The sequence below is a fragment of the Strix uralensis genome, chromosome 5 (genome assembly GCF_047716275.1).
Source record: "Strix uralensis isolate ZFMK-TIS-50842 chromosome 5, bStrUra1, whole genome shotgun sequence".
NCBI lineage: Eukaryota > Metazoa > Chordata > Aves > Strigiformes > Strigidae > Strix > Strix uralensis.
The window spans coordinates 68218770-68243602 of record NC_133976.1 but is presented as its reverse complement, the minus strand read 5'-3'; the positions used below and the strand labels follow the sequence as shown (position 1 = coordinate 68243602).

Below are 24833 nucleotides of genomic sequence, written 5' to 3'. Positions count from 1 at the left end.
CTAAGGACAAAGAATTAAAAAAAACTCATCCTGAAATTTTCTGGGGTTTGTGTTTCAGGGCAAGTCAATGTGAAAAAGCAGAGATCAATAGCTTTCAGTGACCATCCAATTTTCTTTTCTGGATCTCCTTGTGATTTTCACTTAGACTTACAATCGTAAGTCAATGGTACATCATGCATGAGCTGTGGTCCAAGGAAGCACCTAAGAATGGGTTTGCTCTGCATTTTGATACTTCTTCCAGACACACAGAGTCATCTCAGTTGACAAAGTTATAGCTCAAAACCTACTTGGAAAGGAAATAGATTGATCAGACAACAGAGAAGAAAATAATTTCCATGGAGATCTCCAAGTCTCCAAGATCTAAATAAGAAACTGTAACTGGAAAATGTTTTTATGAAGTGTTTGGAGAAACTATGTGGTACTCCACATCATGTACAGGCAAGGGCACCATTTGATTTGGATCTCGAAGAACATTGAGAAGTGGGTATTAAAAGGAAGCCTTTCATGAGCTACACGTACTCCTTCATAAGAGGAGCAAAATTACGAACAACAGTAGCTGTCAGATGTGGAGGATTTCCCACTCAAAAAACACCATGTTTCAGTCTCATGTGACAGGGAGAAGCTGGATGTTGAAGGTCCTTGCCAAAGAAATCTGAGAGAAAAGGGAAAGAGGGCTAAACTGGTTAGTCCAGAGTCAAAACTTTGAGGGACCCTATAAGCAGACTGTTAAAAAAAGCCTAGCAAAGAAGGCAATAACACAGGTCACAAACACAAGAGGTGACAATTAAGTGATCAATAACTTATTGTGACACAGACAATCAGAGGACTTGAGGGACAGAAGTATGCCCATTGCATTTATAGGCGTGTAAGGCAGGTGTGGCAGTAAAAAAGGTTTGTGCTGTGTCCCTAGGGATGTTGTTAGATTGGACTATTTTCTAACAAAGCATATTATAAAAAAAAGTCTCTGTGGTTATTGTGAGTTTCAGCGAAGAGTGAAAGAGTCTCTATCCTTTCAATCCTTCCCAACTTCCTTGCTAAGATCCAACCAGAAGGGAGGAGGATGAAGCTCAGCTCAAGGTAGGTGAAGATGACAAAAGAAGGTAAACAATATCGTAGGGAAAATGGAGGTAAAGCACTGTAACTCTGATCCAAATACCTTAATTTTTAAACTCAGAGTAATTCAATTCATATATATATACACACATAGTAAAGTGACTTGAAATATATTCACCTTAATACTGAGATACTTTAGTATGACATTCATATTACTTTATAATCAAGTAAATATTTTACCATATAAGCAATTTATCACCTATTTTATTTTGCTATAACATAAGACAGTGTAGCCATCTAAAGAAAAGATGCAACATTAGAGATATTATAATTCTATATTAATATTTAGAACAGACTTTAAAATCATATCCAGTAAAACATGTTAAGGAAAAAGCTAATAATCTAGGTGAAAGGAATGTATGTTTACCACAGAACATGCTGAACTCTACAAAGAAAACTTAAGACCTGTTAGTAGGCTAAATTAGAGCATATAATGATTTCTTTTAAAAATGTTGCTTTTTGCTATATTTTCTATTTTTTTTAATTTCAATATTCACTGAAAGATACGGGTACATATATAAATAGAGATCAGTTCCACAGGAAAGTTTCAAAAGAGGAAACAGATTTCAAAGCTTTCCCTTTTTGTTGCATATGAATTTGGTTGCACTAGAATTTTTCTAGTAAAAATACTCATGTAGGCAAGTACACCAATTCCCTTGAATGCATTATTCATAGTAATTTTTTTCAAAATGAGTTATCAGGCTATCGGTCTTACCAGCCTCTAAGCAAATGTATTTACTGTGCTTGAGCTGTGCCAACGAACACATCAGTCTGTTGAACAATCTCATATCTGAGCAATTACAGTGAACTTTAATCATGCTGACACTTATTATATTTTATTGGACTTGTATTAGAAATCAGAAGACTGTTGTGTTTAAAGACCAATGCCTTTACTCTGTTACTGGTGTTAACACTTCTGATACAATTTTCGTAATGGAATGTTGGGTTCCCGTAGAATCATACCAGATGCGATAGCTTCTTCCCTATTCTTGCTAGTGCTCGGTCTTGAAAAAAGTGGAACCATATGCAATATAGGTGACAACTGTTGGTTTTTTTTTTACACTAACTGAGAATCCTTCTCATGAACAGCATTTTAGATTCATCATTTGTGGTTCTGTAACATCTCTTTTGCATCGCTTAAGTAAAGCAGGCTTAAGACTGCATCTGGCAGTTCAGCATCTGGCTTACTCAAATGATAATGAATTTACCCAGGCCTTGAATACGAACAAGGTCCCATGCTTTAAGGATGTGATGCCACTAAACTCCTTTTGAATGCAGACCAAAAGCGGTTCTTCAGATACTAGCCAAAAGTCAAGCTTACTACTCTATTTACAAATTCAGTCGTAACTACATATTTCCATTGCAAAATAAAATCCTAATAAGTTTTCTTATGTGCCTGATCAAAGCAGCTAAGAGAAATGGAGATGATCCTAATCCTTGGTTGTTCTCAACATAACGATTTAGCAAATTCAGACTTTCGTAATTCAGCTGAGGACAGTGGTATTATTTAGGTAACTCTTACTTCTTATATAGGTATGGAATACATCTCATATAACCTTAAAAGATTAAAAGTTCAATAGAATGACTCTCACCTGAACAGCATGCGTTTAAGTGAGGAATAAGTATGGGACTAGCAATGCATTTTCAGACAAAATTTTACAGAGCTGACTTATGAAAACTCTAAGCTATGAAAATACTATTTCCTTATATCACACTAAACACATGGTAAGGGACATATCTCATAGAAAGCAGTATTTTTAAGTATGTGATTCAGTGACTCCATGATTCAGACGCAGTATACTGATTTTGTGTTTGCTACACAGGACATATGATCCTTGGACATCTATTAGACTGAATGCAGCTATGCTTTGAGAAGCTTTAAAACAACCCTCATGTTTAATACAGTTTGGGGTTTTTTTTCATTTACAGAGCAGGTTTCAAGGTTGCAAAGTGATATTGGACAGTGTGATATAAAAAGTATAATGTTACAATCAAAAAAAAATGTTGACTTACTGAGAAATTTATTATATACTTACAACATTGCTATGAAAATATAACAGTATGGTAATACTTTAGCATGTTTTTTGGATACGCCACTTCAAAAATTTTTTTCCATGACAAATCCTTTACAAAATACATCTATTAGAGTGTTGTCTTTCCTTATGACAGTGTTTCCTCCCCACATTTTCATTTGCACTATTCCTTTTTCAGTGTGCCAAAAAAAAGGTATTAAATATATCTGATATATCACTGATAACAGTGAGAAGATTTAAAAAAATCTTCTGTCCTTGAAATAAAATTCTGTGCAAAGACTGGAACAATTGGAATTTACTTGGTTTAGTTTGCAATAAAATTTTCAACACCCATCTAATTGCCTTTTCTGACTTCATATCCCAGGGGTCTCAAGCCACCAGCTGAGAAACACCACCCCAGGGAGAAACACACTGAGAAAGAGAGAACGTTTTTGCAGTAACAGAACTTGATGAAATAGTTCCATCAACATTGTTATTAACAAAAAATGTAGATCCAGGTTTCCATTTCAATAACATATTTAAACCTCAGGAAATTCTTTCAATCTAAGGAACAAAAGACAAATTAGCAGAAAACAGATACGTTAATATGTTTAACATGAAGATTTTTAAATTTTGGTTCAAAGCAAAATGTTGTTTAAAAATTTATACTTTGTTTCCTCTTTCAAAACTAAAACACTGGAAAAGGAGGAGAGGAGAGGAGAGGAGAGGAGAGGAGAGGAGAGGAGAGGAGAGGAGAGGAGAGGAGAGGAGAGGAGAGGAGAGGAGAGGAGAGGAGAGGAGAGGAGAGGAGAGGAGAGGAGAGGAGAGGAGAGGAGAGGAGAGGAGAGGAGAGGAGAGGAGAGGAGAGGAGAGGAGAGGAGAGGAGAGGAGAGGAGAGGAGAGGAGAGGAGAGGAGAGGAGAGGAGAGGAGAGGAGAGGAGAGGAGAGGAGGAGAAGGATTATTCAGTTTAACCTCTAAATGTTGACTTTATAGGTCAACAGAAAATTTGAAACTGCTCATTATAACAATGTTTCAATAACTTGAAATTTTGAAAATTAAATTAATCAGGTGTTTGCATAGCTCTCAGATTCAGAGTTCAGATTCAGTAGTACTTTCTTCTGCAATCTTTGGCAAGTCATTCCCTGTGTATAAATCTGCCCTCTTTAAAGGCAGATGCTCTTTTCTCTGTTTAGGCTACCACATATCTGACATAGGACTACAGTAGATGAACCACACTATGACAACTTAATTCATATTAAGTAATAATTTAAAAGAATCATAGTGATTTCTGTATCATACTCAATTTTTAATACGCAGGTTTATTCAGTATTAGTAAGTATGGTTCAAAATAACAACACGGGTTACTACAGCTGCCATGTTTCTGGATAAAATAAACTGCAACCCACAAACTTTACTTAACTGAATTTGTATATAAAATAGACTGAAACAATGCATCCAAAGCACTAGAAGTTGGACTGATGTGAACTGCAAGATCTAAGGCTTTGTAAAAATGTTAGTATGTTAGCTTTTAACAAATATATGCTTCAGCATTGTACTGAAAACAGTTTTCCTTTAAACAAAAACTTCCACATCAATCCACATGATTAATTTTTGCTTTTTCTGTTTTCTTTATTTTGTCATGTAGTTTTTTGTGTTGTTTAATTATTTTTTGTTACCACCTGAAGTGTATTTCAGACACCAGATGAGCAGTTTCATAAATTCTGTTCCAGAACCACCACAGTTCTTTTCTTTTTTCCCTCTTTCACAGAGAAAAATGCAATGTTATTACCTCAGGAGAAGGTAGTTGAGTCACCACTGTATCACCAATTGTTGAAGTAAGAAGTTTGTCACCTAGAATACTTCCTAAATAGTCTGCCATTACTTCCTGTTGCTTAGGGCTGCAGTGGTTCTCCAAAGACAGTATAACTGGATAGTCAGAAGCCTGGAAATACAATTTAAAGGCTTTTATTATTAATAAATAAAAGGAGGACTACTTGGTTTTCCAAAATATCTTACTAAAGTCCCCTTTGTAATCTGGATTTTCCTTTATTTGCAAAACTTTCAGAATATATGTCAGTCATTTCAGGTTAGTAACACCATAAAAATGTACACAATATTTATGGAAAAGAGAAAGCACAATTGAAAAAGAGCAAAAAATACATCCTCAGGAAGTTCAGGGGGGTTAAAACAGGGCTAGACATATACAGAGATGAAAACAAACTACTAGGGTAATCAAATGAAGGTCAGTTAAGGTCAAAATACTTCATTAGAGAAACCAGGTAATAACTGTGCTGATCTGTGGAAAGCACATATTAAAGTGTATTTCTCCAATAACCCATAGAAAAAAATTTATCAGAGGCATTTAATATACTGATTAATGTTGGATGTAAAGAAAGTAGAGAGAAAATAAGTGTTAAATCAGCCCAAAATCAGGCTGATTCAATTACACAAGGCAGAGTACAACCTGGAAGCAAAACATAGAATTTCTCAGAGAGTTAATGGCTCAGCTGATACACAGAGCTTCTAAAGAATGATACATTGGCTACTGTGTGTCTGAAACAGCAGTTCTCAACAAATGAATTTACAAAGAACAAAGAGAAATTATAATTTCTTCTGCCAAAAAAAGAGTATGGGGTAAAACCTCCCAGACACACTAAAGCATAAAAAATGAAGAGTTAATCTGTTTTCCATTTCCTCTCTTTCTATTTTGAATTCAAGGCCTGATAAAAGTTACCATCTACTGCGGTCTTTTTGTCAGATGACTCATTAGGGTAATGTCCCTTCTGCCTATCTCAATTAATTTCAATTTCAAACTTCAAAATTTCAAAGGAAACTTAATTTCAAAAAAGACTTAAAACATTACAAATGCTAGAAACATCAATGTTGACCATCTTGGTGTTTTTCAAAATCAAAGAATTCTTCATCTCTTCAGACCTAATATCTGCTCTTTCTTTTGCACCTAAAGGTTGTATCTCAACTGCTCTGAAATTCTGTTGACTAAGTCATCCCAACAGGGAATTATCACATTGGGTAGATTAACTTTTTAGGAATAATGACTAAGTTTTGTGAAAAATAATTTCAATAAGGGGAAATAAGGGAAAAGAAAAATAGAAAACAAAATTATTGCAATTTTCATGTACCTATAGGAAGAACTTGGAAGCTTTGACATAATCGTGTACCTTTAAATTTACATGTGATATATTTTAGTGATAGCTCCTTTAGTGGCTGGCATCTATCCTAAAGAGCAATGAAAAAACAATGATAAGCAAGGCAAAACTGGCTTTCATCTAAATATAAATTTTAGCCATCAGTTTACTGTCAGAGACACAGATTTAAATTATTTCTGTTTTGTGGGGGAGAGTGCTTATTTTGTGTACAGAATTTTCTCTATTGTTTGCACAGTTTTGTTAAGAGAAGGGAGAATTATTTTGTTTTGAAAAGGTAAAATCAGATTCTAAAATTGCAATTGACAAAGTAGGCCAGGATTAAATGTCTTTTGCTTTAATTTATGACAGATTTTAATCGGCTACATTTTGACAGTATCCTTAAAATTTGCTCAGAAATCATTGTCTTCACATGTGCAAGCTATGCATTTTTTTTATAATATCACAAACTTTTCTTTGGACTCTTTACACCTTATTCATCACAGTATTTGAGCAAGACAGGTGAACCATGGGAAATCAAGTAAAAATTAGAGAATAGTTTAAATGTCCATTTAGAACGTGTAAAAAACCTCATAAGTTGACAGTGGTTACTAAAAACAAATACTGTCAATAAAATCTTTGTTTGGGCAGGACCTAAGTTGTCAGTTTCCAGGGGAAGTTCCATTTTATGTTTACCCTATTTTTACACTTTTCCCCTAAGCATTTGCTATTGACCACTAATAGAAACATACTTTAGTCTGGATAGACAACTGGTATGAACAATTACCTATTGTGATTTTAGTATCTTATTGTAAATTGTGTTAAATGAAGTTTTTATTATACCTATGCACAATACGCTGTGTATTAGCAAAACCAAGAGAGTTATATCTAATGAGTTGTGAAGAATAGTGAAATAACCCCATAATTTTGTTTTCATTATCTTTTAAAATCAAATTTTATATAAAAATCACAACAGAAAGAATGTAGCTTTCTTAACTCTGAGAAGGCTATAAGTATATATGTGTAAAAATCCCTATAATTGTATGATCATAGGCATATATATTCACACACATAATGCTGGCCTGAAGACAAGAGTTATCTTAATAGTCATTCAGGACTTCATCTGAACAGGAGCTTTGCCAGAAACCTATACAAAGGACTGAAACAGTGCCAAAAGCTTTTCAGCTTTCACTGCTTTGCCAGAGGTAGGCAGAAGAGACATTACCCTAATGAGTCATCTGACAAAAAGGCAGCAGTAGATGGTAACTTTTATCAGGCCTTGAATTCAAAATAAAATGAGAGAAAATGGAAAACAGAGTAAGTCTCAAACTCAGCTATAATCTAACATTTTTCTATATTTCATAAATTTAAGCACAGGATACAACACAGACTGATAGCAACAGAAGAATAAGTTAAATAAAAGGAGTAAAACATCAAACTGATTCTGAAGCTAGTTGTTCATTTTATATTCAGCTCTTGCTTAAATGACCTCAGGTGAGAATTCCACCTAAGAGGCTGAGTTAAGATCTGAATGTCTCGCACCAAGTTTGGTTTATAATCATTATCAGCAAAATATGTTTACTGTTCCTTAAATAAAATTTAAAAAATATATTAAGAACAGATTTGTTTCAACAATGCCCACTGCCACACGCACCATCTCTGTTTTATGTTCTTTTACCCTGGAGAATGAATCTCTGACAACTATCATGTCCCTGGGCTTTCTTAAAGCCACCATCACATTTTAACCAACATATATTTTTATGTGTATATATATATATGTACATACCACAAATGCATACTTGTCTATCACTTGAATTACAGAATGAAATGGAATTTTGCTCGTTAAAGTGTGACCATGATACACAACAGGTTCATTGTTTGAGCCATCCCAGCAGTCAATTTCCAAGCAACGACAGCCTTTTAAGAGAGCACTTCAAAAGAAAAAGAGAAACAATTTTACAGTCAAAAGAAAGATACCACACTTTCTTATATAAGTCGCTGTATTTCTGATTACAAGAACATTTAATATTTACAAAACCCCCTACTTTTTCATCACAAAAGAAATCCTATAGAATTATACAGATATGAGACAGAGCTATATTTTCTGTTGTTTATCTTAGGCATGTTAGGTAATAAACTTTATTATAGCATTAAGGAGTAAAATGTTTTATCTGAATAACCTTCATTAAAAGACTAAAAATGAGGGTCAAAGATTTAAATAAAAGAATTTTGGAAAGATGGCAAATTGTTGCTTAAAATAGAAGAAGAAATATTTGAAATGGCCTTTTTATTACTATTCCAGGGTTTGTATGCAACTTTGAGAATCATTATATTTAAAAATAACAGCATTGCACTTACAGAATCAGGTTGTGCTTAGTCTTTATATAATTCAAGTGTTCTCCCCCTACCTTATTTCTAAGAGGGAGTGCTAAAATTACTTGGATGCCTCTGTTTTAACTTTTAAACATGTTAATGGCACCCCTTAAAGGTCTTAGGTTTCTAATATTTGGCTTGTACTAATTTAAACATTTCTTGTAGACTATTTTACCTAATTACCAATCTTTTACATGCTGCCCTTACACACTAACAATGACTCTAAGGTGCTTCTAGCTTATTTTAGCATTTTATATTTTCCTTACACAAATAGTAGATAAAGAAGAACAGAGAGGGTTTTATACCCTCTATGCAATTACTTTAAGCAATGTAGTATTAATATCATAATATTTTAAATACTGTTAGAAATAAATTCACTAGTGGTTCTGGTAGTCGCAAGCCATTTTAGAATATCCAGAGAACAACCAAAAAAAAAAGTTCAGATAACTGAGGGTTTCAACTGCTTTCACTTAACTAAAGTAGTACAAAGTAATAGGAATGCTGGACATCTGTCTTCCAAATTCTTCATATTTTCTGTCCCTCTCTGTATTGCCTTTATTACATAATTCATTTGCTCCTTCCCTGATCATTTCTTCTAAATGTGTCTCAGCAATAAGGCATTCTGGTTTCCGTCTCCTCTTGGAGTCATATGCTATGTAGTCAAAGACAAAGTTTCTTCTCCCTCCTGGCTACTATAGTGCCCACATTTTGTTGTTGTTGCTGTTTCTAAACTAACCGCACTGCAACATACACCAATCACAGATATCCTTGACATACTCCACCATACTGTGCCCTTATGTGCTGTATACTGATCAGATTAGAGTTTGCTGAGGAATTTTACATTTATTTCAGGGAGTTATTTATTTTTGCATGGCATGTTGAGATTAATAACTGATTTAATCATATACTATGCAGCATACTATAGATTTAATTTGCTGCAAGGTAGATTTTTGAGATGTAAGTGAAAAAATAGGTTGTTTCCAGACTGTGAACAGATGGTTTGGCAAATATATTGAAAAGTGTACACACAAAATGAAATAAAACTCTCACATTTTCTACTTGTATTTGTGATGGTTTTGTTCCTTATTGCTAAGCAGGATTATACGTGACTTAGTATTCATTAAAAAAAAAAGACAATGTATAAAATATTAAAAAACGGTATCTAAATACCTGGTATATCCCCATAAATGACTGGGCCCTACTAGTTGGTCAGATATCAAGTAGGTGTTGTGAGAAGATGAAATAAAATAGTCGCATAATGGGTGGTTCATATCTTGGTAGACAGTCTTGTGGTCGTTTCTAAATATCGAACAGTCTTCTGAGCTCATGTACCTTATAAATCCTTCAAATGACATCTGTCTTCTTTTCCTCACTGAACAAAAAAGAAAGCAAAAAATTTCTGGTATGAAGTTATAACTTATATATGTGAAGATATAACTGATATTTATATCTGTGTGCTTTCCATAATTTTTAATAGCCAGTTCTGAACATTGCTAAAGGTTATACAGCATAACATTTTCCTGCAATTTTAAAATTCATAACAAACAATATAAACACAAAAATCAGATGTGTACAATTCTGGAGAGGAAATGAGAGGAAATAAATGTGTTCTGCCATTTTTATTCTTCTATGGACACCAATAAGAAGAGTTTGCAGTAGCCCTAACTAAATAAATACAAAAGAAAATATTTGTTGTTTAATTTTGAAAAGTAACATGCCAGTCAATGCACAGAGGATCTTCTTTTCTCTGCGGAAAAAACAGGAATTGTTCTCCAAAATGTTAGTTAGAGACTGTCGAAATAATCTTGCAGAAACTATGATTCCTAGAACCAAATATATTCCTGAGTGATGGAAAATTCCAATTAAATACTGATGAAATAATGTTTAAATTAGAAGCATTTGAAATAAAAATAGTATCTTAGCAAAATAAATGACTGCCCACAAAGATGAATTGCAAATCAAGCTTATTATATTACTGCATCTATAACAAAATGTGCTAATTGCCTCCTTACCAGTGATAGTCATCCCATTTGTTTTGTTTTTGACTGATTTAATGACAAACAGATCCATTATACTGTCAACTGCTGCTCCAATGTCATGCTTCAAATGTAATAATTTTGTAAATGATATAATCTCAGAAGTCAGCTTTGCTTCAAAACATAACCTAGTTTGAATTAGTCAGGGATTTTGCCTAGTTCTGGCTCTAAAATAACCTTATTATTGTCACCATGGTAGGGTAGTGATAATTAAACAGTAAGTAATCCAAGATTCTTTTCTGTTAATGATAAAGAGGTCAATGTATACAGAGTTTCGACTCAAAAAAAAAAACCCAACCAAACCCAAACACCAAAACGCGAAGCACTTATCTGATCTGTTAATTCTCAATACAGCGATAAGAATCACAATTTACAGGTTAGAATTGCAATTATCAATGTTCAATATGTGTACAGACTGAAAGATTTCTATTTGAATGAAAATTTATGAAAATCATTCTGATGATAGGAACACAAAGAAAATAATTATTTCTATATTACAAATTTTTTTTGAATGAGAAAACTTTGCAATGTTTTAAAATGCTAAACAGAAATAGAAAATAAGGATGAAGACCATCCAGACATCATACATACATTGTTGTCCTTAACCATAAAAATGTTATTCCTACCAGAAGTCTGCCAAAGCTATACTTAAAAACTTCCATTGATGAAGAATCTACAGACATCCTCGTAATCCCGTTTCAGCACCTAAGTAATTTTATTGTTAGAAAGTTCTCTATAATGTTTACCCTGAATCTTCCTTGCTGTCCAAAATATTTGTCCTGTTTTGTACTATTCCTCTCCTTTTTTTCACAGTCTTATCCACATATGAAGGCTGCTATTACACTTCCACTCCATTGCTTTCCGCAAGAAACAAATCAAATTCAGTGCATCTTTCTCTTTAGGTTAGGTTTTCTTGGACTTCTGATAATTTACATTGTTCTTTTACAACTCTTTCCATCTAGTGAACTTCCTTCCTCATGTTTGATGCCCTAAATGGAATGCAGTGCTTCTCCTTCTTGAACTACATTGTTCTTTTTTATATCATCAATTTGCCAAATCACTCTGACTTGTAATCTTGTTCCCTATTATACTTGGAGTCCTGGTGTCAAATTTGAATTTAATAAAATTAATTTATATTCCGTCATCCAGTTTATCAATGACATAACTGAAGAACTGTCTAGCAGGAAAATACAAAGACAGAAGCAGAGTCATCAAATGGCACTACACTGTAAATAATAGCAGGATGCACCTTCTTATCGTCACTGTGCCTCTAATCCTATCCATGCAAGTACTGAATAATTAACAATATTTAAAAAAAAAAAAAAAAAAAAGAGATATATACCAAGCATAAAAAAATAAAGTGCATTTGTTTGGCATGTTTTCTTTAATCTCATTTAATGACTCAAAACTTCTATTCGAAATTAATAAAAAATTGAGATAATCAAATTGTGTAGAACAAAACTGATATTTGGATGTTAGTAAGACACAACTGTCAGGTGTGAATAACATATCTACCACTTTCATTCCATCAAATGATTCCTTCAAGCCAAAAATGAAAGCTTTAGCACACACCAAAAATATGGTATGCAACATTTTGCCATTAGACATCTAAACTGTACAGTAAAAATGGAAGAGTAATGTATTCCATACTGTTCCTGAACTAGCCACAGTACACTCAGAGAGTTAATTCAGATTATCTGGTTCAATAACATTGAAAAGGCTTCTGTCTCTGCACACAAATGTTAGGGATGCACTAAATGTTATAAACAGACTTATCAACATTGTATATAAAATCTAGTCACAGTTTTCATCTTAATTTTGACATACTAGTGCTAGCAAGTTTATCAGATAGCGGTTGTTACTATTAGCAAACCAGTCAACCAAGTGTCAAAATCTGCCCTTTTCTCTTTCTTCAATACACAGGACAAGGATGGCAGATGAGTCCAATCAATTATCCTGATGAAGAATATTCTATACCAAATTCAGAATGACAGTTACACAAAATGGTCTATCACAACACCATATGAACCAACTATCATGTCAGTCATAGCTGGAATTTCCAAGAAATACGTTTGAGTGGAAGTATTAGTTCATTAAAGAGAGCATGAACAATACAACGATTATTTCATTCAGTAAGATTATTTCCAATTAAAAGACAAAAAATTTTATCACAGATGAAGAAACAAACAAGTATTTGGCTCAGCATCTGAAATTTAAACCAGACATTAAATTAAAACAATAGAAACTTTAGTTGATATTTAAAATGTGTTTTCTAACTGACTAAAGAATCTTCATTGTTTAACTGCTTTATAGCTTTTAACTTTCCCATCAAAATAGATAAAACAAAAGAAACCTTTTAAACTGGTAATTTATAATTAATTAGTAAACATATTCATTCTCAAAAAGAGTAGATATATTCAATAACATATCTTCTAATTTGAAAGGCAACCTCAGAGAGTAATGGCATAAGGAATGGAAGGTTTTGTAGCTATTACTGGACAGTGACTCTTAATGAAACACAAAATATCTTCTGTTTTTTGTTGAAAGAGTGGTCCAGTTTCTTCTTTCCACCACAGTGGGAATGAACAGCATTGATATTCCAGGGTTATTATCCCAAAAGGAAGATTTTCTCTTTCTTAGGTTTATTTTTCTTAACCAGTTATCAGTTCCACCCATTATCAAAGACTGGGAACCAAAGGAAACTAAAAAAGTTAAACATCTGAGATTCATGTTCCACAGAACAAAGTAACAGCTTGCAGTAAAATGCAGTTAACTCTGATTTCCTTTTCTTACCTTAGTTGCAAATTTTGCCTCAAGTTATGTTCAGTGAAACAGCAGGAATGTTACACCACAACTTGAAGCAAGTTTCAATAACAGAAGAATATGCATATTACAGAAACTCAGCAGAAATGTTACACCACAACATGAAGCAGAAGAATATCCATATTACAGATTTAACAAACCCCCACTCATTTCAGAGTTCTCATGATTCAAAAGGGTGATCAGGCACCTATGAAGATCTTATATAATACTTCTTCTTCAGGTAAGTCAAGGGGACATATAAGTCTTTGGGTTTGTGGGGGCGGGGCTGTGCATTATCACTAAATGACTCAAGTGGGAGAAGACATTATAATAAGCAGCCAAGCAAAATGGCAGATAAGAACCCTAAGAAAAATAAGAAATGGTTTGTAATGACCAACAGCAAGTTGAAGAATAGAATATATAGGACAAGGGAAAAAGACAAATGACAGAAGAAAGCAGAGAAAAGTGAGCACCATGAAAATAGACAAACTAAAACACAGAAAGAAAAAAGTAATAAATATATAAAAAATAAAACAAGGCTCTTAAAGTAATAAATGTATGAGGTTTTTGCATAATGGTTTCAGTATATTATTTTGATTACTTTAAACACTCATCAAAATATAACTGAAGCTTTTCTTTAAAAAAACTACGGCAACCACACACAAACCCTTCCAGAGTAGCTAAAGAAAGAAGAAATTATGAGCTCTGTAGGTATGACTGACTCAATAGGAAGAACTTATTGGTTAGAAAAATATTTTGTCTGCAAAGTATTACTGAAATCTGGAAGAACCCAATTTGAGCTCCAGATTCGAGGCTGAATAATGGTGCTAGCTGCTTCCCTTCTACTGCAACAAGAAAAATGTCATGGATTCACTGAGATAGAGTAAAAGTTAAACAGCATAAAAAGGAAACTATAAAAGTGATGTTTAAGGTGTGGACAGGCTACGGGGAGGAATATAGAAACAGTGCTCAGTCTTGACAAAATGGTGTTCCGAAAGCCAAAAATCAACCAGAATTGAAATTGACAAGGCACATCAGTGGCATCATGGAGCACTTTTATTGCTGTACTGGCTGCATCTAAAAAGGAGTAAGTGGGCCTGCTGTTGAATAGGATAGGTGGTTTAGTGATGACAAACACAGATAGCGCTAAAGTACTCAGTGCTGTCTTTTTCTCAGTCTTCATCAACAAGCTGTAGGCTTTGTGCCTACAGAGAGGGTTCAGGGAGAAAAGAAACTACCAGCAGATAGAGTTTAAGATGAAATAGAGGTTACTGAAGAGAACTCAACACATAAAAATCCATGGGACCGAATGAGATGCATCTGAGGGTGTTAAGACTATTGGCTGATATCACTGCAAAGATATTCTCTATCATCTTTGAAAGGCCATAGAGATCAAGGGAGGCCACCATGACTGGAGAAGAACAAATGTTGCACTCATTTTTGAAAAGGGCAAGGACTTTCTGTGCTCACAGCCCAGAAAGCCAACCGTATCCTGGGCTGCATGAAAAGAAGTGTGGCTATCAGGGCAAGGGAGATGATCCTGCCACTCTACTCCACTCTGGTGAGACCCCACCTGGAGTACTCTGTCCAGCTCTGGAGTCCTCAGCACAGCAAAAACATGGACCTGTTGAAGCGGGTCCAGAGGAGGACCACAAAAATGATCAGAGGGATGGAGCACCTCTGCTATGAGGAAAGGCTGAGAGAGTTGGGGTGGTTCAGCCTGGAGAAGAGAAGGCTCTGGGGACATCTTATTGTAGCCTTTGAATACTTAAAGTGGGCTTATAAGAAGGATGAGGAGAGGCTTTTTAGTAGGGCCTGTTGTGATAGGACAAGGGGTAACAGTTTTAAACTAAAAGAGGGTAGATTTAAGCTAGATGTAAGGAATATATTTTTTACAATGAGGGTTATGAAACCCTGGAAGAAGTTTCCCAGAGAGGTGATAGATGCCCCATCCCTGGAAACATTCAAGGTCAGGTTGAATGGGTATCTGAGCAACCTGATCTAGTTGAAGATGTCCCTGATTATTGCAGGGGGGTTGGTCTAGATGTCCCTTCCAACCCAAACTTTTCCATGATTCTGATTCTATGATTCAATTCAGAGAGCTATAGGTTGGCCAGACTCACTTTCATCCCTGTGAAAATCATGATGCAAGAACCCTTGGAAGCCATTTCTGGGCACATGAAGGAGACTGTGGATCTCTGTGCTTTGGGGTTTTCATGTTTTGACTAAAAAAAAAAAAGCACTGAGAAACTTATTCTGAATTCATGATTAACCTTGCTTTGAGCAGAAGGCTGACGTAGCTGCCCTCCTGAGTTCCTTTCCATCTGAACTGTTCCATAATTCTGTGACAGTAGAAATCTGTGTTTAGAGACCTACTCTCAGAAGCTGATCAGAGAAGAAAATAGAAATGGCATTTCAGCTTGGGAGAGCATAATTATTAATTATAGCTTTAGCCCCAATAACATGGAGAATGACATCAGCAGACACATGATGGAAAAGAATAATAACCAGACTCCATGCCTGCTGAAGATGCTAAGGATCCACCATATTTGCAAGACTGCTTCAATGCATCCCTGATAACATTACCAATCATATCCAGCTGAGGGAAAACCAGTGTAACTATCTAAGGTTTAGCTACATCCTTAGAAGTTGTCTTCCTCTGTGAAATCTCTGTTATTAGATGACTTCTACATTTAAACTTTCTGCCATATGACACTCAAATATAGACATATCAAGTGCAAAAAGTATGATTCATGGAGAGCATTCTATTAAAACAAATTATAGGTTTAAATAGTATGAAATGGAAGTACTATATCAAACTCTAGTAGCATGTATTCTTTCAATTTGTAAAATAAACTTTAAGCAAAAAGCTTGACTATATCAGCAATGCTGTAACAATTAACATGACCCCCAAGTAGGATTAGAACAATCATGGTGTAAAATGTGCTTTGAAATGCAATAGGTTTAAATAAACTTCTTTCCCTTTATTGCAATTGTGAATCACAGTACTGAGTAGTTAAACAAAACTAAATTACATAACATTAAATTCTGAGATTTTCTAGTCTTCAGAAATGCTGTCCTCAGTCTTCAGATTTTAATACTGAAATTTTTTTTAAAAAATCAAATCAATCCATTATTACTGATTTAATTATAGTTAATTTCTTCTAAGAGAAATATCCTGGTCTGAACAGACCAGTTGCTAACAAAACATAATTTCTATTTTTTTTTATCTTTATAATGCAATATTTATATTCCTCTAATTAATTAAGCAAAATTATTTTTGAACACTTAGTTAAACAAAAAAAAAATCAGTCTGGCTTCCTAATAATGGTCATTCACATGTTTCAGTGGACATTAAAAACATTTAGTGCAGTTTATATTAGCTCATCTACAGTATGAAAATTGTATTTTGTTTGAAGCAATCTACATGTAGTTTTGGACCAGCCTGTTGCAACAAGGAGTAGGACTGACAGATCTGGTAAGTAATGTAATATGCTATCACTAAGCAATATGCTGTGTATGCTTTATTAACGGTTTCTTATATTATTACATTCACAATGTTTAAAGATCTGAATTTCAAAAAATTAACATTTGGTACAAGTGCTTACAAAAGATATTATACAACATACATAATTATAATTGCTTACATTAGTTTTCTTTAAAATGTTCAATTTGCATAGTCAGATGAGTATTCAAAAATATAAAGGCAGTCACTGACAGAAGCACAATAAATAAGAGCTAGAAACCAAATGCTTGAACTATGCATACCTTCTTCAATGGGTTCATACTTCAGAATAATTTCTAAGGCAGTTGTTTCACAAGCTTCAGTTTCATATTGTTCTCTTCTGAGAAATTCAATGAGGTCAGTGGTAGCTAGAATTTTGCAGTTTGGAGAATATGCACAGAAAAGTTCACGAAATTCAGATCTGTGTACAAGAGCTCGATAAATTGCTCTGAAGTCTTCTATGTTAATCATATGTGTCTTACGTTTGTCAAGTGTTTTCTGAAAAAAAAAAAAAAAATCAAAACAGTCAATACAAAGATATGCAATGACACAAAGATACACACAAAACACTATTATAACTGATCATAAGAGTGAGAATAATAGAGAAAACCTCAGGCAACAATGACTGCAATACATTATCAAATTATATTCTTCTATTTCTATCTGCAACTTTTAGATTTGACTTGCTGTGTTAAAACTATTTTATGCAAACTAAAATGTACCATATGACATAATTAGCATTTAAGCAATTACAATCAATTTCTATATAACACATATGTAATATTAAAACTCATTATCTAAAATCTCTAAAATGCTATGCAGTAAAATAAATCTGCAGCATAAAAATTATCAAGTGGAAAATATATTTAATATAATACCTCTCCAACAGCAGTTTAAACTGTATTGTAAATACTGTCAGTTAAATTTACATACAACACACAGAAAACAGTAATCTAAGAAATGAAATAAGGATGACCAAGTTATCATGAGATCCAAGTCTTTCAATCCATCAAATAAGAAACAGTATTAAAGTTTGAAGACAAGATACTTTATAATAACCTATGACATTGTGTTCTATTCTTAACAAGCCAGAATGTTTAACTCAGATTAATTATTCACACTTTCAGAATTCTTAAACTGTAAGCTTGTTTTCATAGACCTTACAAAATGTTAGCACATTAATTAATCTCAGTGTTTTAGTATAAAAGCCACTAGAAAAATCAAAAGGGCAAAAGAATTTGAGTATAATAATACTTTTTTGCCATTTCTGCCATTTACATTTTTCTCAGGCTGAACCATTTTATTTATCCTTTAAAATTTTCTACATGAAATATGTAATTGTGCATATGAAATATAGAAGTTTCTAACATTTCAGATTGTATTATTCTTAAAAGTTGTTGAATTAAGATAAACTTTGGAAATTTACTGACAAAATTACAAAAATCAGAAATAAATGGCGATTCATTGCATCATTTATTATCACTGTAAACTGATCAAAATTCATAACTGTTAGCTCCTTAAACTGAGACTACAAAAAGTTAAATCTCAGCACGTAATGACATGGCACCTACTACGGTTAGTAGAGCTTCCCCAAAAGTGTCCATAAATATGGAATGACTTACTTGAGCTCTGGCTACTCTTTGATGAAGACTCTTGATCAATACTAAATTAGATTAGATTTGAAAAGATGCCATAAAAGCTAAAAGCTTAACGATACATTACTAGCTTCTTCCTATGCAGTACAGTTCCTACTAAGAGATGTCTGAATAAGTACAATAAAAGCAGTACCTTAAATAACCAAAACAAGTACAAAAGTAAATTTTGTAAGGAATTCTAGGCAAAAATTTTACTTAAGTATTTTCTTTGAGTTTGTGAAAGAGAATTGTAATGATCATTTTTAACAGAAATTACCAGCAAGAAAATAATTCAATGTAAATGCCAATAATACACATTTCATTACTGCTTGAGAAATCCCACATCTAAGGTTGATATCCTCAATCTAATTTTTAACATCTTTAAGAAAACTGCAAATTTACTCATAACTTAAACAGAAAGAGAAAATAACAACTTATTTTGGAGTTAAACAATCTATCAGGACTCAAGAGTCATTCACTTAGGTATTAGCACAATGTGAAGCTGGGCAAAAAATTAAATTTTCTATCTTGGTTATAGCTTGATGAAATACAGGCAATACTACTACACAGGAAAACTTTTCAAAATAAAGTTATGAAAATCATGTTGATATAAAAAAAGATTGTTATAAAATTTTTGTTAGTAGATCTTTATTTTCTTTGCTAATATCAAATCTTTGCTATTCAGACAAAGAAGTACCTTGACAGTCTTCAGAGGAATAATATAAAAATGTATTATTCCTTAAAAAACTTAATGTCCATTATTCTGATATTGCTCAAAGGAGCATTACAGTAAAATAAATTCAAAGAGAACAGACAAGAACAAACCAGCTTATTCTTTAAAAACTGTTTTCTATAAAATTTAGTCATGTATAATCACTCAATTAACAGTTGATGTATACTTACTGACGATGCCAGTAAGATTTCCTTCCAGACTGTTCTGCATTTTTACATATTATTATACTGATGAAAATTTGAGCCCCAAAACTGAGTATACTCAAATGTCTCTCAAATAGCAAAGAATATCTAACAGTACTGCTACAAATAACTAGATCAAACTGTTTAGCATATTATATTGTTAAATATAACTAGATCAGACTTGTTCTATGCAGGTCACGTCCTCAAATAGTTACTCTCCTCTCTACCCACAATTGATCATCTCTCTCAAATTTCTGTCATAAAGCCAAGTAGGTAGAAAATACAGGAAACAATAACAAAAATTTCAAGTTCTCATGAGATCTTCAAGGTTGTCAATTCTCTCACTGCAGTGCAAGTTCAAAAACCACAGGCAACCGCTTCAAGAAGGGTTGAGTTCACACTGCCAGTTTTACCTTGGCTTGACAAGACAGAGAACAATGAGAGAGGATCACAATAGAATGAGGAAATCTTAAAGTCTTCCCTCTGCCTGCCTTCCTGTCAGCATGTGATCTAAAAGTTTCTGACTTGCCATAGTTAATTCTCTTCTGTTGAATCTGAACAGAGTCAACCATCTGGTTACAAAATTCTCAAAGAAATCACATATATGTCTAGCCACTTGGCTTCATTTCCTTAAGAAAACAGCTTTACCAAAGTTATTTTTAGTTAAAAAAAAAAAAAAAAAAAAAAAGAAGTAAAAAGAAAAATCATACATCTTTTGAGTAATTACTAGGGGGGACCTGAAGAACATGAAAACCCAATTTATCCAAAGGCACTCAGTTTTGCAGTATTTGCTCCTCACTGGGACTGCATCCATTTGATGGTAGTTTGCTTACCTACACTAAATTAACATATTAGTAAGTCCAATTTCTATCTGTATCATGTAACTTTCATAGAAATCTCTTAAACATTGCCATATCTCATGGCCACATCCTTTCCCAGTGGTTAGAGTGCAATTCCCATCCATTTGGACATACCCCTTAAATACTTCAGAGGAGAGATATAGTGGAAAATTGAATGAGCAAGTGTTCTGGATCTATGTTGACCTGAAGCCTGAGCAGATCGGACAACTCCATATTGTCCTCATATTGGCAAAAGGGTTTTTAGGAAGTCACTCTAAGGCTCTGCCAGCATCAGACAGGCATGTCTGGGCTCCTTAGCTTTGTCACAGCACTTGGATGGGATGAAGCCAGAATGTTTTAACTTTTCTCAAGTGAGGCCATGTTACAAAAAATTTGGGAATCAAGATCTACATATTTTCCATTATCCTACACTATTTTGGTGTGGTGAAGAAATGGTGTTATCTGGGTGTCAGTCTCTTCTCCCAGGTAACAAGCAATAGGACAACAGCAAATGGCCTCAGGTTGCGCCAGGGGAGGTTTAGATTGGATTTGGGGAAAAATTTCTTCACTGAAAGGGTTATTAAGCATTGGAACAGGCTGCCCAGGAAAGTGGTTGAGTCACTATCCTTGGAGGTATTTAAAAGACATGTAGATGTGGTGATTAGGAACATGATTTAGTGGTGGATTTGCCAGAGTTAGGTTAACATTGGACTCAATGATCTTAAAGGTCTTTTCCAACCTAAAAGATTCTATGATTCTATTCTATGATTCTAATGCAACAACTCAGTTATCTATTTTACACAGAAACAAAAGACCTGGATGAGCCAAATTACTTGCTGATTTTGCACACCCTACTAGCATGATATTAATTTCTCAAAACATTAGTTTGAAAAAGTCAGCAGATATAAAACACTTATGTAACTGGACTTCTAAACATATTTAATTGCTTAATCTACATATTCCTCACCTTGAAAACATGTTTCACATGTTCAAAATCAAAAGGTATATGAAATTTTTCAAGCAGCTTCATTGTGCTGTCTAAATCAATCTTCCCAGTCCTGAACTCATTCTGAACCATGGACAAAAACCACGTATGAGAGATCAAGTTAAGGAAAATTCTGGCCCATGTCATTTCCTTTTAATAAGAGGGGGAGGAGGAGAGGTTTAATGTTTCTAAACCTAAAAAGCTCGCACTCTGATTTTCTTATACTCTAGAACATCCTTGTCTGATTTCTGAGGACAGAGCAGGTTCTGAGGCATGCAGGAAGATATTTTTGCTCTATGCCCAGACACTCTGAGGGAAAAGGTGACAAAATAGCCAGTGAAAGTGGAGGGTGTGAAGGAAAACAAGGGGTGGTCAGGGTGAAGAAAGGGGAGCAGTGAGAGAAAGGAAATGTGGGGAGGCAGAGGGGATTCAGGAGCTGTGGGCAATGGCGGGAAGAGGACTGCCGACAGCAAACCTCAGCAAGGTGAGTGAGCCCAGCATTGTGCCTACCCAACCAGCCTCGACTGGCCCCGGCTGGACCAGGCCAGACCAGACTGGACTGATTGCCCCAGGCCTTCTTCTGCCACCCATCTGGGGTGTCTCATGCATACCAGGCCCAGGCCTGTGGGGAAAGAGCCATGCAGGGGGAGGTCACACCATGACAGGTGTTGAAGGGCAGGGAGAGGAGAGGAGGAGGAGGTAGAGCAGCAAAAGGAGGAGGAGGTAGAGCAAAGGGAGGATATCTGTTCTCCTCCATGGCACCTCTGAAATGCCTGGTCTGGTCTCTTCACTGCAGTGTCGCTGGCAGCACTTGGCAGGACATCAGCTGAGCTTGCTCTGGTTCCTGGTAGGGACCTTTCCCTACCCTCGATCCTCCTACTCCCTCTCAGCAGTCCCCAACCTTGGTCCCCTAGCAACGTTGCCCCGGAGCTACTGTGAGGTCACCAACTGCAGGCCCCAGCATAGGCCCCATCCCCCCATGGCTCCCCACAACCCCTGCCTCCATCTTGTGCCTTCTGCCTTCAGCACAAAGCGACCCATATGCCCTCCCCTCGCCTGCAGTCTCCAGCTATTTGGGTAGCCCTCACCCCAGCATGTGCATGAGGAAGGAGCTGCACGAACTGGAGAAGGCGTCTCTCATTTGCAGCCTACTGTGCCAGTCTCCTCCTGGGGACTTTGGCCAGGTTGTCCAAGATCTCTCTGCTCTGGTCAGAGATGACAAGCCGGTCAGGCAGGAGGCTGCCTGCGTGGGAGCCTGTCACAACAAGAACAACTTCACCCCCATCCAAATAAATGGGCGCACTGTGCTACTGACCCACTACAACAATTTAGGGGGAAACAGCTTCTTTGACTCACAGGACAAATTCTCTGTTGAGTTTGACCACCTGTGTGGGGTAACCATCAAACCCCAGCTGCACAGTGTGATTCTAGATGTGGGAAAACTGTGGTGAGGGGCTCTCCAGAAGGGTTTGAAGGCCTGTGTGAGCTGCCACTTTCCTGTAGGGAACTGCTGCATGTTCAAAAAAAGCCTGGGGGAGAGGCAGCTGTTTGTGGCCTGCATTGAGGCTCATCAGTACCATCAAATCACTGGAACAGCCTTTGGATGTCAGACTGGACTTTTGCCCTGGCTGCATTTACCACTCAGGGTACAGGGATCTTTCTCCTCCAGATACACTACTTCAAAGATGCCAACCTCCATGTAGCTGTCAGTGAGTCTGTGCGTGAGACTCTAAATGTGATAGACCAAAGTCAGTTTGCCAGACATTTTGTGAAATTCATGAAAGCTGAGGACACCAAGTTTCATATTGCCATTCTGGAAAACATTCAGGCTTTGTCAGAGGATATATGGGGGGAAAATCTGCAGAAGAAACTCCCTGTTACTCACATTTTTATGAACGGGAATAAACTATTTAATGATCAGCATCTGAACACCAATATCTGCAATACAGATGTGCCTCCATGCTTTCTGTAACACACTATTTGATATGGTGGCCTAAATTAAAAAAAAAAAAAAAAAAAAAGGAAGAAAAAGATGAAATGGGGGTGTTCAGTTGATTTATTTCCGAATTACTCAGGAGAGCACAGAAACTGTCATTAGTCAAACACCAGTTTGAAAATAATTCAAGTCTGTAGTGACTGAAAATAATCTGCTGTCTTTTTTTTGTTTTCTTCATGTACTTTTCAACTGCTTCTAGTAATGATCAAAATATCAAAAGCAGTACAGTGCTACAGGTGAGCTAACAAGCATACTCCGACTTCCCTTTGCAGTTTTGCCCAATATTATTTCTGTAACTTCACACTACATGTAGCATTGGTGGCAAGGAAATTGGTAAGGTAGTTTGGCAAAAATATTGAGGCATTATATCTAGATATTTTCATTGATACTGAAACCCAGGAAATTCAGCCTTCAGGCTTTGCTTTGCATTCCTCTCTGTATGCACAAGAGACAATCCTAACATAGTCACATGAACAAGGGAGATCAGTACATGGGAGGAATAAATTTCTTATAGCTAGCACAGAAGATATTTCAGGATTGACCAGGGATGTACACTGGGAGCTGCAGCATTACAAAATAAAACAATGCTACTTCCCTTCTCCCAATGTTTATTACTAATGCCAAAGGAATGTATGTGATTTTGTTTTACTTTCAAACTATGACAGTGATATTTTGCTAACACGTTTATTACAATAAATGAAATGCCTACCACACTTGCTGCTTTCTGTAAACATACCTTTTAATCAGAGTTTTATTAGAAACAAAGTTTGATTTCAAGCCATAATGTGACCATTAAACTTTCTAAAAATATTGACATGAAAATTTAAACATTCCTACAAATATTAGATATATATATAATGTAAACATAAGGTTTTGCTTTTGTTCATCACTGTTGGTGGCGATTACATTGTCACATGGGTTGAACATGCCCTTTTACAAATACTGATCAGTGGCTTTATAGATTCACTGCTCAGACTGGCCATGATTGCTTTCATTGTCTTTGTTTTAAAATGTAGTAAAGAAAGAACTATGCATTGTTATGGATTTGGGGATAACAAACATTGTGCAAAAATGCCATCTTCAGATTACTCTGCTGATGCAAAACTAAGATTTTGCATCTGTACTCACACCTGATTTGGGAGGTTCCTTACTCTATACATCTGGATATTGTAATTAGTTACCCAGAGAAATCAATAACAAAAAAGTGTCTAATATAAAAACCATCATTCTACATCATTCTATATTGCTGATGATAGTCATATGCTCAGTTTTTATTAATAAGCATACTAATTTACAAAGCTTTATTGCAGAAGATGAGGTGGTAGTGTTGCAAATATTTGAATGAAATAGAAATAAATTAAGTAGCTCCTTTGATATATACTGAATTTCTTTAGATTTCCATTGACTACAGCACATTTTTCATGTGGTTGTTCATCTTTATGGTCACTCAGCACAAAGATTCTGGGAGTGTTGTACTAA

At 35.1% G+C, this 24833-nt stretch overlaps 2 protein-coding genes across 2 annotated transcripts in view; one reads left to right on the top strand and one right to left on the bottom strand.

The window, feature by feature from the left end:
- PLCZ1 (phospholipase C zeta 1) overlaps positions 1-22115 on the bottom strand; it is a 52448-nt gene extending 30333 nt beyond the window's left edge. The window contains exons 1-6 of the mRNA XM_074869458.1: positions 22102-22115; positions 21341-21464; positions 17249-17483; positions 9813-10014; positions 8056-8200; positions 4916-5068 (exon numbers count right to left, since the gene is read on the bottom strand). Coding sequence (XP_074725559.1) covers positions 4916-5068; positions 8056-8200; positions 9813-10014; positions 17249-17483; positions 21341-21464; positions 22102-22115 — 873 coding nt within the window. The remainder of the gene's footprint in view (positions 1-4915; positions 5069-8055; positions 8201-9812; positions 10015-17248; positions 17484-21340; positions 21465-22101) is intronic.
- Positions 22116-22452: 337 nt separating this feature from the next.
- CAPZA3 (capping actin protein of muscle Z-line subunit alpha 3) lies at positions 22453-23355 on the top strand. The gene is given in 2 exon segments (XM_074869457.1): positions 22453-22930; positions 22933-23355. Coding segments are annotated over 2 exon segments (876 nt in total). The 3' UTR covers positions 23331-23355.
- The last annotated feature ends 1478 nt before the right edge of the window (positions 23356-24833 follow it).